Source organism: Doryrhamphus excisus, chromosome 15, assembly GCF_030265055.1.
Source record: "Doryrhamphus excisus isolate RoL2022-K1 chromosome 15, RoL_Dexc_1.0, whole genome shotgun sequence".
NCBI lineage: Eukaryota > Metazoa > Chordata > Actinopteri > Syngnathiformes > Syngnathidae > Doryrhamphus > Doryrhamphus excisus.
The window spans coordinates 13,062,505-13,078,409 of record NC_080480.1 but is presented as its reverse complement, the minus strand read 5'-3'; the positions used below and the strand labels follow the sequence as shown (position 1 = coordinate 13,078,409).

Below are 15,905 nucleotides of genomic sequence, written 5' to 3'. Positions count from 1 at the left end.
CTGAACCAATCCAATTGCACAAATCGACATGACACTTCAAGCCTTTTTTAAAAATATATATTTTATTACAAACTTCAATTACAAAACAGTATAAGCAGAATTACATGAACATAAAAGTGCATGACACTTCAAGCTTTCGACGTTAGCCTTGTGAATGTAGCTGGAGACGTACTTCCGGTAGCTGAACCAATCAAATTGCACAAATCAACGTAACACTTCCTGTTTATATAACTTCCTGATATTAAGCGCTCGTTAACGCTGTGTATTAACTTCAAGTCAACGATAGTTTTTTAAATGTATAATTAAATGACATTTTTAAAGTGAAATACAAAAGCTTGATTTAATAAAATTCCCAACTGATCGTTAATAACTGTATAAACAGTTTTTTTTTTCAAAATAGCAAAGTAAAGTTGGAAAAATTAGACGTTAAAAGACCTCCCTGTGTTGGACTGTTTAACTGCTGCCATGATGCAACAATGAATGATGTTTAAGTTGAACACTCTGCATGAATGACATGTCACATTGAGTACAGTGAAATAGTTTCTTGCCCGTATGGATTCGCATGTGATTTTTCATGTTGCCCTTTTGTGTGAATCCTTTCCCGCAGAAGGAGCACACAAAAGGCCTTGCCCCAGTGTGAACCACTTTGTGCATCTCTAAACCAGAAGGGCTGCTAAATGTCTTACCGCACACCTCGCAGGTTTTTGTAGCGTCAACAAAAGAGATTTGAGGCTGGCATACGTGAGATTTCAGATTAGTTGAGTGCAGGAATTGCTTTTTGCATTTGAAGCAGAAGGTGGTGTTGATGATGTGCTGTTTTTGGTGTAGAGTCAGTGTTCCCTTGTTAAAAAACACCAGGCCACATTGGTCACAGGAAAATTTTTGGTTGGTGTTAGAGTTGTCCTCCGTGTCTACATAGAAATCTGCTGAACCGTCCAACTCAAAACTCTTTTGCGGTGACTTATCCACCTCCATGTTGAGATCGCCTTTTGTTTCTTCTTGCTGTTCTGTTACACAGAAATACAATAAGAAAAAACCAAATGTGCATCTAAAAATTCTAATTAGTTATGCCACCTTTTTATTGTACCTTTTGGATGGTTGGCAATGTCACTGATATGAGTGTCCCTTTTGATATGAACCACAGGAAATTTAGACATCACACCCTGCAAAACACAATAAAAGTGCTGTAAAATGCAATTCTAAGCTTTTTTTAGGAGAAAAAAAGGACTCTGCAATTGTTTCCTCAAATAGTGGACGTAGTAGCACAATGAGTCTTATATGAAACATATCTCACCTTTTCTCCTTGCTGAGATGTGGAATTGTCTTCCTTCTGACTACAATGGTATCTTTCTTTCCACAGGCGAAGACACAATTCCTCTCTTATGTCTCCATCTGAAGTTGGACGTTCACAAAAGCCACATAAATGAATACAGTCACCGGATAATCTTAATTAATTGAGTAGTTCGATATTGGCAGATTTTGGTCACAGTGACCATAGCTGAAGATTAGAGTGGATCCAAATAGCATTAACAGCGTGCTAGCTAGTCCCCCCAAAAGATTTAACACAAAACCTATGTAAAACATTACATAACATCAAATTAACAGCACTAAATGAATACAGACCACCAGTACAAGCCTGGAGTTTGCTTCTAAGAGAGGTGTACCGCCGAAAATTTGCTCATTAGCACTCATCTTAACTTTGTGGGAAAAAATTAGGTGGTGCTTTCAAGGACCGTCTAACAACGCGGGACAAGTCGCTACTCATGTATAATAATAATTAATTTTCTATACCGCTTATCCTCACGGGGGTCGCCGGTATGCTGGTGCCTACCCCAGTTGACTTCTGGCCAAAACGCACATGCTGACTGTGTGGCTAATATGCTAACCACTTATCCACCATGCGTACAATAATTAATTTTCTATACCGCTTATCCCCACGAGGGTCGCAGGTATGCTGGAGTCTACCCCAGTTAACTTCTGGCCGAGATGCAGACGCTGACTGTGTGGCCAACACGCTAACCACTTAACTACTATGCGTCCAATAATACATTTTCTATACCGCTTATCCTCACAAGGGTCGCGGGTATGCTAGAGTCTACCACAGTTGACTTCTGGCCAAAACGCAGATGCTGACTGTGTGGCCAACATGCTAACCACTTATCAACCATGCATCCAATAATACATTTTCTATACCGCTTATCCCCACGAGGGTCGCGGGTATGCTGGAGTCTACCCCAGTTAACTTCTGGCCGAGATGCAGACGCTGACTGTGTGGCCAACACGCTAACCACTTATCCACCATGCATACGTCCAATAATTAATTTTCTATACCGCTTATCCTAACGAGGGACACAGGTATGCTGGAGCCTACCCCAGTTGACTTCTGGCCGAGACGTAGACACTGACTGTGTGGCCAACACACTAACCACTTAACTACTATGCGTCCAATAATTCATTTTCTATACCGCTTATTCTCACGAGGGTCGCTGGAGCCTACCCCAGTTGACTTATGGCCGAGACGAAGCTGTATATTATTTTTTAAAATACATGTATGGCTGGGGACCCCCTATACCATGCTTGAGGATACACATTTGAAAATACTGTAAAAATACCACTTCTAAAAAAATATATGACTTTTTCATAAAATAGAAGAGGTCCCAACCGTATTATATTCTCTGAAGGGAAGTTCGCCGACTGTCCCATTTGTAAACACCCCTGATATTCAGGATGAAAGTAATCACTTGGTACCGTCTGCATTGGCTTCCACTGTTTGTTCAGTTTGAACGGCCACAGCACATTTTATCCTCGAATTGGAGGCGACACTTCCGGCACCAGTCGACCCATTATCCAGCTTGTTGACCTTCTCTGTCAGGGCCGTGTTAAGAGTCCGAAGCCGGGCCAGTTCCAAACGAAGCTCGGCCGTTTCTTCACCCACCACCTTGCAGAGCTCTGCCAAGGCGGGCATTACCATTGTGTCCATGATGGTGGAAAGCTTTGATTGGAGAGAATCAGTCAACTCCATCGCGTTCGTCTATTCCAAACGTTTCTCTATGACTAAAGACGTTTCCGGAAGTAAGAATTAATAAGAAATAAATGAGTGTACAATGCAAGTTTCATTAAACAATCACACGGAAGCAGCTAACATCAAGGCTACTAGTTCAAAACGAGCGTCAACCAATCAGATTATGAGAATAGTCGGTAGTGGCTGGATGATCGATCCAAATACCGATTCCAACGTTGGTATCAATATTAATCGATACCCATGGAAAAGATCAATAATTAGGATTCAGCAGGTTTCCAGTTCAACTGCAGCGGTTTCATTCAAAATGTAAGATCTATACTACTTTAACAAATTATTTGTTTTACATCTTTTATAATATTGATTGTCGGGTGATAATTGTGCTAATAATGTACTTTATATTGACTTATAAACTGTAAAATTGAATTTTAACTGATTAATAATCTAAAAGTTAAATCACAAAAAGACCATAACCGTTAATTCAGATGTTGATTGATTCAGATTGCTTAATTTTTTCACAAAGTATCGGTATCGATATCGGCTGTGTATTGACTTGGTATCGGATTGATACCAAATCTAGCGCTATGGCACACGGTAATAATCGGTGACGTATTTCCGGTAAAAGCAACGCTCAAGATCGTTTTTGCTAAGAATTTATCGTAAATCAGTGACGTAATAAAATAATATATATGATTAGAATATTACAGTTATTATTATTTTCGTCTTTCTCACTAGCTGAATTAATAGAAAATAAGCTACATGGCTGTAGTTGCATACTCTGGTACAGTAGATGGCGGTGTGCACCTTTTTTAAAAGTCCGCCATTAAACCAAAAGAAGAAGAATAACAGTAACACACTTCCGGCGGAAACAACCGGTCAGCTGCGTTGCATTTACTTGCCGCTTCCTGGTTCTGTCAAGAGATCGTTTTTTCGCATCATTTCATGTAAATGAAATCATTTTATCGCTTTATTCGGTAGTCTTTAACAGGAATAAAACATTAAAAGACAGCTTGTTTGGACCACCGCCGCGACAATGAACACAGAGAAGGACTTTTCGCCATTGACGCCCAACATCGTAAGGGCTCTCAATGATAAACTGTACGAGAAGAGGAAAGTAGCGGCACTGGAAATCGAGAAACTGGTACGGGAGTTCGTGGCTCAAAACAACTCCACGCAGATCCGTCACGTGATTCAAATTCTGGCCTCGGAGTTTGCGCTTTCTCAGCACCCGCACAGCCGCAAAGGGGGGCTGATAGGCCTGGCTGCTTGCTCCATCGCGTTGGGGAAGGACTCTGGTTTGTATCTGAAAGAGCTAATTGAGCCTGTACTTACTTGTTTTAATGACTCGGACAGCCGTTTGCGTTACTACGCATGCGAGGCTCTGTATAACATCGTTAAGGTGGCCAGGGGGGCTGTTCTGCCCCATTTTAACCTGCTTTTTGATGGACTCAGTAAGCTTGCAGCAGACCCGGACCCCAATGTCAAGAGCGGGTCCGAGCTTCTGGACCGACTCCTGAAAGACATTGTGACAGAAAGCAACAAGTTCGACTTAGTTGCGTTTGTCCCTTTGCTTCGGGAGCGAATTTATTCCAACAATCAATATGCCCGACAGTTCATCATCTCCTGGATTCACGTTCTGGAGTCGGTACCCGATATCAACTTACTTGACTACCTCCCGGAAATCCTTGACGGTCTTTTTCAGATCTTAGGCGACAACAGCAAGGAGATCCGCAGAACCTGCGAAGTGGTTCTCGGGGAGTTCCTGAAAGAGATTAAGAAAACGCCGTCCAGTGTGAAGTTTGCAGAGATGGCCAACATCCTGGTTATACACTGTCAGGTAGCGGATGAGGCCAAGATCACCAATGATCTCATCCAGCTGACGGCCATGACTTGGATGAGGGAGTTCATCCAGCTTGCGGGACGAGTAGTTCTGCCGTATTCCTCCGGTATCCTCACCGCCGTACTTCCTTGCCTTTCGTACGACGACAGGAAGAAGAACACGAAAGAAGCTGCGAGCGCCTGCAACCACAGCCTCATGAAACTTGTCACCCCTGAAGATGATGATGATGATGACGAGGACGAGAAGAGCACCGAGTCCCCGTCCAGAGAAGATAGTCTCAGCAAGGCGGAGCCCGACAGCGGCGATACGCTCAACGCATCACAGGGAACTGTCAGTTTTAGCAATATTAGCTTCTTCGCTCCGGCGAGCACCGACAGATCTCAGGTGACTCTGGACCTGGATGGAATCGTGCAGGTGTTGGACCGCCATCTCCATGACACCTCCACCGGTATGATGACCCGCATCGCCGTGCTCAAGTGGCTGTACCATCTCTATATTAAGACGCCGCGTAAAATGTTCCGCCACACGGATAGCCTGTTCCCGATGCTGCTCAAGACGCTGTCAGACGAGTCAGATGAGGTGATACTTAAAGATCTGGAGGTCTTAGCAGAGATTGCATCTTCTCCAGCCGGACAGACGGATCTAACAGTCACCTGCGATGGTGTGGAGCTCAAGGTGCCAGATGGTAGCAAGCCAGGCGCCAAAACATCCGAATCCTCCCCGTCGACCCCTAGCATGAACTCGTACTTCTACAAGTTCATGATCAACCTTCTGAAACGTTTCAGCACCGAGAGGAAGCTCCTGGAGAGCAGAGGCGCTTTCATTATCCGCCAGCTCTGCTTGCTGCTCCACGCCGAGAACATCTTCCACTCCATGGCGGATATCCTGCTTAAGGAGGAAGACCTCAAGTTCGCTTCCACTATGGTGCAGACGCTCAACACCATCCTGCTCACATCCGCTGAGCTCTTCCAGTTGCGTAATCAGCTGAAAGATCTACGCACGGCGGAGAGCTGCTCGCTCTTCTGCTGCCTGTACCGATCCTGGTGCCACAACCCCGTCGCCACCGTGTCGCTCTGTTTCCTCACGCAGAACTACCAACACGCGTATGATCTCATTCAGAAGTTCGGCGATCTGGAGGTGACGGTGGACTTCTTAATGGAAGTGGACAAGCTGGTGCAGCTCATCGAGAGTCCCATCTTCACGTACCTGCGCCTGCAGCTGCTGGATGTGGAGAACAACCCCTACCTGATCAAGGCTCTCTACGGCCTCCTCATGCTCCTCCCTCAGAGCCAGGCCTTCCAGCTGCTCTCGCATCGCCTGCAGTGCGTCCCCAACCCGGAGCTCATGAGGACGGTGGACGAGTCCAAGTACATGGACGCCAAGCGCAAGCCCGCCGCCAAGTGGGCATCGCAGGCCCAAGTGGATTACGCCGAACTCCTGCTGCATTTCGACAGCGTGCAGAGCAAACACCTGGAAGTGCGGCACCAACGTTCCGGACGGGCGTCCGAGCTGCCTGACCGGAAGCTGATGTGAGGCAGAAACCACAAAGTGTTAATTAACTAACATAATGGAGCTTACACTGTAATAAGAATGTTATGTAAATACACTCATTTCAACTCAGATTAATTCACGATTAATGAAGTACTGATTTTTTAATTTATTTAAAATCATACAATAAATTAAATATATTATATGAGTTTGATCTTCAATGTTTATTATTGAGAGCTCTTTCTATTTTCAATTATAATATTAGTATTATTGTACACTGTGCTTGAAAAAAACAGCTCACGGTATGATGCAATACAATCTGATCATGTGACTTCCTGTCAGGAGGTGTATTTATATGTATGAATTTTTTTCTTTCATTTCAAGTGAAACACATTTCATGCTACATAGTCCTTGTGAAAGCACATTATTGTATTGACACGGTGTCATGGCGACGACGATGCTGTATTGTCATGTGAGCCGCATGCAAAAGCTCACATGTTCGAGAGCTTTGACGTAGTTGGATTTTTTTTTTTTTTTTTAAATCTCTTGCATACATTCTTGGTATGCCGTTTGTTGTTACATATCTTTCTTGCTACTGCAGCTAAGCTAACAACCGCTAACTACAATATATGTTTCTTCAAGGCACTGTGTTGGATATCAGTGATGTGAAAAATCATTAATAAAGTCAACACGGTGAACATGTGTTTTTTTTTTTCTTCATACGACTTGCAAATAAAAATCCGGAAAGACGGGTTGAGCGAGTGTCGACGGTTCAACTGTCTTGTTTTCTCCTATTAAGATTTATGAAGCCCCAAGGGAAAACATAGTTGCATGTTCATCTATGTACTGCCGTGGGGGGGGGGCTTGTTTTTTATTGGCTTGCGGCACTTTTAAAAAAATACAATGAAACAAAAGTGCTCATTAACAACAAAAGGTTGAAATATTTATAGTATTTACGCTATTAATAATGATAATAATATTATGGGAGGCTGCACGGCGGTCGAGTAGTTAGCACGCAGACCTCATAGCTAAAGGACCAGGGTTCAATTCCACCCTCGGCCATCTCTGTGTGGAGTTTGCATGTTCTCCCCGTGCATGCGTGGGTTTTCTCCGGGTACTCCGGTTTTCTCCCACATTCCAAAAACATGCTAAGTTAATTAGCGACTCCAAATTGTCCATAGGTATGAATGTGAGTGTGAATGGTTGTTTGTCTATATGTGCCCTGTGATTGGCTGGCCACCAGTCCAGGGTGTACCCCACATCTTGCCCGAAGACAGCTGGGATAGGCTCCATCACCCCTGCGATTGAATGAATGAACGAAATATTTATAGTATACCTACATTGGAATGTTTAAATTTTTTTTAATGCAAGTCATTTTGCTTGATGCCACCTATATATAGCCCCCCCCCTCGCCAAATTGTTTAACCCAAGTCAAAAATCTTGCCCACCCCTCCCGTAGAGACTGCTTCTCAGCACCAAACATTCATTCATTCATTTTCTACTGCTTATCCTCACAAGGGTCGTGGGGGGTGCTGGAGCCTATCCCAGCTGTCTTCAAGCGAGAGGTGGGGTACACCCTGGCCTGGTGGCCAGCCAATCACAGGGCACATATAGACAAACAACCATTCACACTCACATTCATACCTATGGACAATTTGGAGTCGCTAATTAACCTAGCATGTTTTTGGAATGTGGGAGGAAACCGGAGTACCTGGAAAAAAAACCACGCATGCATGGGGAGAACATGCAAACTCCACACAGAGATGGCCGAGGGTGGAATTGAACTGGGGTCTCCTAGCTGTGAGGCCTGCGTGCTAACCACTCGGTCGCCATGCAGCACAGCATCAAACGTATCAAATGTATCATCTCTCTCACTTTCTTTTGAAGTTCCAGTTGTCATGACGTCACGTATGAACATGTTACCGCCCTCTGACCCGCCCCCTAGCTAGATAAGCCCGCCCATCATATTTTGAACAATACACTATTGTGGAACCTGGACACTTATTGACGTCTAAATGATGTTATAGCACAAGAATGCATGTTAAAAGGGTGACTTGCATGGGGGGGGGGGGTACTACCAATTTAGCATGGCATCTGAGTAGGCATCTGTTGACTCCCGTCAGTTAGCAGCTCCCCCCCATTAACTCTGAACCGCCGCCCTCTCGCTGGTGTGGACAAGACTATATAGATGACTCATTTGGTCCGTGAGGATGAGGGGGAGATTAAGCTTTCACCGGCAGAATGCAGTAGGACTATTCCTATAGGAGACATGCACCATAGCGTAGCATCAGTCTACTCCAATGACAACAACAAGAGTCGTAGTAAATAGTTGAAGTCGCCACAAATACACTTCACATTGTTTGTGGCCTCACCTGCCTGCTTTGACAGCGGACTGGGTGTCTTAAAATAGCACTTGTGAGGGAAACTCAATCATGTTATACACTGCACTACTGGCAGGATTGTATCCCCCCCCTCCCTGGAAGATTTCAACTCCACATGTTTGCGGCCTATTTTAGTTCTAGTAATTTGCTCCCACAACATAATACTATATTACAGTTCAAATTAGGACAGTAATGCGCATCTTCATGTGATCAGGAACCAGCTATCAGCATAATGCAGTATATTATATGTTAGAAGTTATCATTACATCATATTTTTAATGAAATTATTTTAGAGTCAAATAAGTCATGTTTGTAGAAAGGTTTGTAGAATTTAATTCATATTAATATTTGGGATGTCTGCTAATTATTGGCCCGATATCAGTGACATTGGTTGATATCGGTATCAGATTACCCCCCCCCCCCCATCATGAAAAATGAACATTGTCATATTTTCACATTACTACTACTACTACTAGGGATGTCTGATAATTATCGGTACAGATATCAGCATAAAAATGCAGTTGAAATCTAGATCAGATTTTTTCCCAATCACGATACCTGTATCGGTATTAGAAATTGTTTATTTTATTTTATTTTATTTTATTTTATTTTATTTTATTTTATTTTATTTTATTTTATTTTATTTTATTTTATTTTATTTTATTTTATTTTAATCGGAAATTGAGAGTTGGACAATATCAGTTTTTGGCAAAAAGGCCAGTATTGGACATCCCTAGTTAATATAATCACTTTATTTATATATTTATATATTTATATATTTATATATTTATATATTTATATATTTATATATTTATATATTTACACATTTATATATTTATATATTTATATATTTATATATTTATATATTTATATATTTATATATTTATATATTTATATATTTATATATTTATTAAATTAAATTACATTTAAATACAATCTCAAATCACAATTTTTTATTTTATTAATTATAAAAATATATAAAAGTATTTCATAAATAATACTATATAATTAACTTAATTATAATGAAATCTTATTCAATCTTTGAATAATTATTAATTATTAAATTTTTTAAATGCAAGCAATTTTTTAATCTTAATTAATAATCTTAATTTAATTTATTATTATTTTTTTATTTTAATTGTTTTTATACTTTTATTGCTTTGCTTGTTTTTAATATTTTAATATCTATTTTACTATTTTATTTCTGATTTGATCTTTTAGTTTTTGATTAAATTCAATTTGTACCTTTATTTATTGTATTTTATTTTGACTTTTTATTTTACTAGTCTGTGCAGCACTTTGGAAACTGTTTATAAAACGTGCTATATAAATTAAGTGCATTGGATTGGATAATCAATGTATCAATTATCAATTATGTGACGTGTTAATTATTATTATTTATTTGTATGATTTTCAACATGCATCTCGAATATCACGAAGGGGATCATGTCGTTACTGAGTTCAAATATTTCGGCGTCATCAATTCTTCCCCCCGCTGTCTTTCTCAGGCTTTGCGAGCCGTGACACACTAGCTTGTAAGTAAGCCCTTTTGTTCTATTTAGACGTGCAGTGTTTATTTGAGAACGTGCAACATGCAAACATGCATAGTCAAACAACGCGGCCCGACATGAGATATGCCTCTGGGAGCTTGGGTATTAACACTTATTTCTGGGCTTAAAGTCTGAGGTTGTCCTGCATGGGGGAGGGTGGGGGTCAGGGAGTGGGAGGGGCCCCTCTGATATTTTCCTGTCTTGCTCATGGCTGCCGGACATGCTCACCTACCCGGTGACCTCTTCCCGTCCGCTTAATAGCGTCCACATTGTCTCACAGGACCCACAAGTGCCCGATTTCCTTTCTTACCTCCATGGATCAGATGGTGCTGGAGAGGGCCCATGAGGCCTTCGTGACAGACGACAGGAGCAAGAGAGACCCAGAGGCTTGCGCCGAACACGGGGAGAAGTTCACGCTCTTCTGCTTGGAAGACCTGGAGCCCATTTGTGGAATGTGTGGGAAGGCCGCAGCCCACAGAGGACACAGGCTGTATCCCATTGGAGAAGGAGCTCATGACTGTAAGGTAAGCAAAGCCACGTCAGCCACATTAGTACCAATAATCAATAATGGTGTTATTGACACACTCTAGCAATGATGGATGGAAAATTATGGGTCAAATATTTGTAGGTTTGATTGACAGTATATTATGCATTTTTCAATGTAATTATGACATATATATATAATATTATATTTAAAAAGAATTAGTTGAAATTATTTTTTGTTGTTTGTGATTACTGTTTTATTCATTGCTTTTATTTAATTTTGTTAACATTTATTTTATGTATTTTTATTTTTAATTAAATAATTTTAATATTTTCCTCAAACTTCTTATTCTTTTTTTTTAATTCAATTTTTTTCAATTTAATTTATTAATTTAATATGTTATGGCTTTTTCCTGCCCACTGCTATTGACTTTTTGGAATATTAATGTTGATGTTTATATCTATTCTGTATATTTTTATTTTTAATTAAATCATTTAAATATTTTCTTCAAACTTCTTATTCTTTTTTTAAAATTCAATATATTTTTTATTTAATTTATTAATTTAATATTTTATGGCTTTCTCCTTCCCACTGCTATTGACTTTCCTGAATATTCATGTTGATGTTTAGCAGAGATAATACACATTCTAATAATAGATGTACATTTTTATTTTTAATGAAATAATTTTATTATTTTCTTCAAACTTCTTATTCTTTTTTTTAATTCAATATATTTTTTTATTTAATTTATTAATTTAATATGTTATAGCTTTTTCCTTCCCACTGCTATTGACTTTCTGGAATATTAATGTTGATGTTTAGCAGAGATAATTCACATTCTAATGATAGATTTATATTTGTATTTTTAATTAAACAATTTTTATATTTTCCTCAAACTTCTTATTCTTTTTTAATTCAATATTTTTTTAATTTAATTTATTAATTTAATATGTTATGGCTTTTTCCTTCCCACTGCTATTGACTTTCTGGAATATTCATGTTGATGTTTAGCAGAGATAATTCACATTCTAATAATAGATGTATATTTTTGGTCGACTGTTGCCGCATGGGGCCTGAAACTTGAGACCCCCTGCAGGTTTTTATGATACTGCTTCCATTCTGCTGCATACCCACCCGTCCGCCCGTCCGTCCGCCCGCCTCTCGCAAGACTTGCGGTACGAATGTGAAAAGAATACACGCTTGGCCCCAAAGCTGAGTGAGTTTAGGTTTACGCTTGTCATCAGGTCGCCCAGCCTCAGCCTTCGTCACAGATGTCATCCATTTATGAGGCGCCATCACATCATGGCATCTTCATTCACGTTCCACGCCACATGCCGCAATGACCTTGTATTAAAGCACAAGTGTCCAACTCAAGGCGCTGGGGCCAGATTGGGTCTGCCATATTGTTATATGTGGCCCACCAAAGCAAAAGGTACAAATGCTTACAGTTGCATACAGTTCTGGAGTATATTTTCTTGTCATCAAACCTCATTTAAAATCAAGTATAAGATAGTTTATACTCAAATTTCACCTTGACATCTCATTTCAATACAAGTCTGAATGAATAAAAATGATAATCAAATGTGTAATAATATCATAAGGTGATACATTTACTGTACAGTGGTGTGAGAAAGTGTTTGTCACGGTTAAAGGCTGCATGGTCACCAAGTGGTTAGCGTACAGGCCTCATAGCTAGGAGACCCGAGTTCAATTCCACCCTCGGCCATCTCTGTGTGGAGTTTGCATGTTCTCTTCGTGCATGTGTGGGTTTTCTCCGAGTACTCCGGTTTCCTCCCACATTCTAAAATGGTGTCATTTTGTTGATCGGCCACTCCTGGGAATGTTCACCACCGTTCCATGTTTTCACCATTTGTGGATAATGGCTCTCACTGTGTTTTGCTGGAGCCCCAAAGCTTTAGAAAATGGCTTTATAACCTTTTACAGACTGATAGATTTCAATTAATCTCAATTATGTTTTACCCGTCGATTGGTTCTATAGGAGGAGCTGAGGGGTGCCCTGCGGCCTTTGAAGGAGAAGCTGCAGCTGTACAAAACGGCCAAAATGGTGTGTGAAGACATGGTCGAGCATGTCAAGGTACGGTTCCAAACACAGCTATCTCATGGAAATTGTAAACTAAAAACTAAGGTAAAAATGTACCACTTCCACACTGAATGGGAGGATAACTTTATAAACTTTACATAAAAAAAACATATGTCCATACACTGTGTATACTGTACATGAGGTCATCTATTAATGAAAGTTAACTGCCTCAACCATAGGGGTGCTAACAAGACAGGAAAATATAGTTCTGTATTGTTTTTGCCACCTAAATCCAATCAAAAAGCTTGGTACGTGATAAAAAAATAAAATAAAATGAAAAAACTTTACATTAAATTAAATTAAAATTGATTAATTAATTTAAAGTAATTAATTTAATAATTGATTAATAATAATATTTAATTTAATTTAATTTAATTTAATTTAATTTAATTTAATTTAATTTAATTTAATTTAATTTAATTTAATTTAATTTAATTTAATTTAATTTAATTTTCTTAAAAATGCAGGAAGTGAACAAATGTAACAGTTACTGATTGTAAAAGTACCAGATGGAGGGGTAGGATTTATTAAGCTTTGCTTCTTCCTACTCCTTTTGGACATGTGGAACTGTGAACTCATTACGTGATGCATTCAATTGTAATTTGATGCATGTTCAAATGAAATTAAACCATTACCATTACCATAAACGTGAGCATGCAACTGACCTGTCACTCTAATCTTCTCACGCAGTGCCAGGCAGAACACACAGAGACTCAGATCAAAGCGGAATTCGAGGCGCTCCATCGCTTCCTGAAGGAGCAGGAGGAAGCCAGGCTCTCCGCATTGAAAGCCGAGGAGGCTCAGAAGAACCTGATGATCCAGCATAGCATCGAGGAGATGAACGAGGAGATGGCGTCGCTCTCTAATGTGATCCGCTTGGTGGAACAGGAGATGAAAACACAAGACATCCCATTTCTTAAAGTACGATTCCATCAACATATTTTGTATATATAACTGTCGAAAACAATGCAGTGAGGATTGTTTTTGTTGTTGTTTTCAGAATTACAAAGAAATCATCAGAAGGTACGTTTGATTTAAAGACTTACTTATCTCACGGTACACAAGATAACTATAATATAACTATAACTATAACTATACCGTGTATTTACAGAACCTGGATCAATTCATTTGAGCCAGAATTGCTTTCTGGTGCGCTGATTGATGTGGCGAAGCATCTTGGAAGACTCAAATATCAAGTTTGGGAGAAAATGAAGAAAATAGTCAAATACAGTGAGTCCTTTAACAAATGCCTGCGAATATTCTCACTCATCCATGCCTTCTTAGGGCATTGAATCCATCGCGAAGTTGGTGAATTTACACTCAAAGACTAAATAGACCAGGTATAGTGTGAAAGGATGGTGTAGGATCCACAGAATGTATCCTCTAAGGTGGAGGCAGGCCCGAACACCAACGGTTTTAACCCTTTAGGGGTGCAAAACAACAGTCATTAAAATACAATGGTGCTGAGAAGACTTGTACATGTTTACTATCCATGGGAATTCATGAAGTAATGTCATTTAACAGGGAATTTAGGGTCATTTATACATTTAACAGGGTTTTCCATTCAATTTATATATAAAATTTAAATAAGTCTTCCTAATACTATGAGAAGTGGGCATTAATTCCCATAACAGTGAATCACTCTTTCTCACATTCATTCATTTTCTACCACTTATCCTCACGAGGGTCGTTGGAGCCTATCCCAGCTGTTTTTGTGAGAAAGGCGGGGTAGAAGATCTAGAAAGGTTATTGTGTGTAGCTGCTCTATAGGAGTCCACTACTCAATATAAAGGGTCGGAAAATCAGCATAATAGTATCCTTTCATTCATTCATTCATTTTCTACCGCTTATCCTCACGAGGGTCGCAGGGGATGCTGGAGCCTATCCCAGCTGTCTTCAGGCGAGAGGCGGGGTACACCCTGGACTGGTCGCCAGCCAATCACAGGGCACATATAGACAAACAACCATTCACACTCACATTCATACCTATGGACAATTTGGAGTCGCCAATTAACCTAGCATGTTTTTGGAATGTGGGAGGAAACCGGAGTACCCGGAGAAAACCCACGCATGCACGGGGAGAACATGCAAACTCCACACAGACATGGCCGAGGGTGGAATTGAACTCGGGTCTTCTAGCTGTGAGACCTGCGTGCTAACCACTTGCTATGGACAATTTGGAGTCACCAATTAACCTAGCATGTTTTTGGAATGTGGGAGGAAACCAGAGTACCGGGAGAAAACCCACGCATGCACGGGGAGAACATGCAAACTCCACACAGACATGGCCGAGGGTGGAATTGAACTCGGGTCTTCTAGCTGTGAGGTCTACCCGCTAAACACTCGAACACCGTGCAGCCCTTTCCAAGATTATTTCCCTAAAACTTTAACAATATGGCCTCTTTTTCATCATAAGGTCCAGTCATCGTGGATCCCAACACGGCGGCCAACTGCTTCATCCTATCCGAGGACCTGATGGTGGTTCAAAACTCCACGCAGAACTTCAAGGTTCCAAACAACCCGGAACGTTTCGATATCAGCGCGGAGATGCTGGGCGCCGAGGGTTACTCTTCCGGGCGCCACAGCTGGAGCGTGGAGGTGAAGAAGAACACCTATTGGGTGGTGGGCGTGGCCAGCGAGTCCATCAACAGGAAGGGCAAGCACGTGCTCACGCCCGGTGAAGGATTCTGGACGATACGCTTTCGAAACGGCGAGCACAAAGCCTGCACGGCGCCTTGGGAGCCGCTCAATATGACGACCAAGCCGGATGTGATCAGGGTGCTTTTGGACATGGACCGAGGAAAGGTGACCTTTTATGACCCCGTCGAGAGAGTGCCGCTGTACACCTTCAATGATGTCATTACCCCAAAAGCCTTTCCTTACTTTTGCACGGCCTGTAAGGAGCATCCGCTGAAAATCCTGCCGGCAAAGATAAATCTTTCAACGGACTGAAGCCACGGAAAGTTGAAAAGTGACGAAGAATTACGGGAATAGATAATGGGAATAAAGTGGAATAACTGTACCAGCTTTGCGTTTTATTGA

At 40.7% G+C, this 15,905-nt stretch overlaps 3 protein-coding genes across 3 annotated transcripts; 2 read left to right on the top strand and 1 right to left on the bottom strand.

The window, feature by feature from the left end:
• Positions 1 to 43: 43 nt before the first annotated feature.
• Positions 44 to 3,202, bottom strand: LOC131103768 (zinc finger protein 25-like). Its single transcript, XM_058050293.1, has 4 exons — positions 2,749 to 3,202; positions 1,295 to 1,392; positions 1,088 to 1,163; positions 44 to 1,007 (listed from the first exon to the last, which is right to left on the bottom strand). Exons 1-4 carry the CDS (start codon positions 3,020 to 3,022, stop codon positions 454 to 456), a joined length of 1,002 nt encoding a protein of 333 aa, XP_057906276.1. The 5' UTR covers positions 3,023 to 3,202; the 3' UTR covers positions 44 to 453.
• A 656-nt stretch (positions 3,203 to 3,858) lies between these two features.
• On the top strand, positions 3,859 to 7,054 carry vac14 (vac14 homolog (S. cerevisiae)). Its single transcript, XM_058050267.1, has one exon. The coding sequence runs from the start codon at positions 4,053 to 4,055 to the stop codon at positions 6,390 to 6,392; it is 2,340 nt and encodes a 779-aa protein (XP_057906250.1). The 5' UTR covers positions 3,859 to 4,052; the 3' UTR covers positions 6,393 to 7,054.
• A 3,453-nt stretch (positions 7,055 to 10,507) lies between these two features.
• trim35-13 (tripartite motif containing 35-13) lies at positions 10,508 to 15,859 on the top strand. The gene is made up of 6 exons (XM_058050290.1): positions 10,508 to 10,802; positions 12,762 to 12,857; positions 13,554 to 13,784; positions 13,864 to 13,886; positions 13,975 to 14,093; positions 15,280 to 15,859. Exons 1-6 carry the CDS (start codon positions 10,593 to 10,595, stop codon positions 15,813 to 15,815), a joined length of 1,215 nt encoding a protein of 404 aa, XP_057906273.1. The 5' UTR covers positions 10,508 to 10,592; the 3' UTR covers positions 15,816 to 15,859.
• The last annotated feature ends 46 nt before the right edge of the window (positions 15,860 to 15,905 follow it).

Coding starts and splice junctions, on each gene's coding strand:
- LOC131103768 (XM_058050293.1), bottom strand. CDS start 3,022: ATGGAGTTGACTGATTCTCTCCAATCAAAGCTTTCCACCATCATGGAC. Junction 1,393..2,748: donor AGTGGAAGCCAATGCAGACG/GTACCAAGTGAT, acceptor GTCCAACTTCAG/ATGGAGACATAAGAGAGGAA. Junction 1,008..1,087: donor CATTGCCAACCATCCAAAAG/GTACAATAAAAA, acceptor TCTGTGTAACAG/AACAGCAAGAAGAAACAAAA.
- vac14 (XM_058050267.1), top strand. CDS start 4,053: ATGAACACAGAGAAGGACTTTTCGCCATTGACGCCCAACATCGTAAGG.
- trim35-13 (XM_058050290.1), top strand. CDS start 10,593: ATGGATCAGATGGTGCTGGAGAGGGCCCATGAGGCCTTCGTGACAGAC. Junction 10,803..12,761: donor AAGGAGCTCATGACTGTAAG/GTAAGCAAAGCC, acceptor TTGGTTCTATAG/GAGGAGCTGAGGGGTGCCCT. Junction 13,785..13,863: donor AAGACATCCCATTTCTTAAA/GTACGATTCCAT, acceptor TGTTGTTTTCAG/AATTACAAAGAAATCATCAG.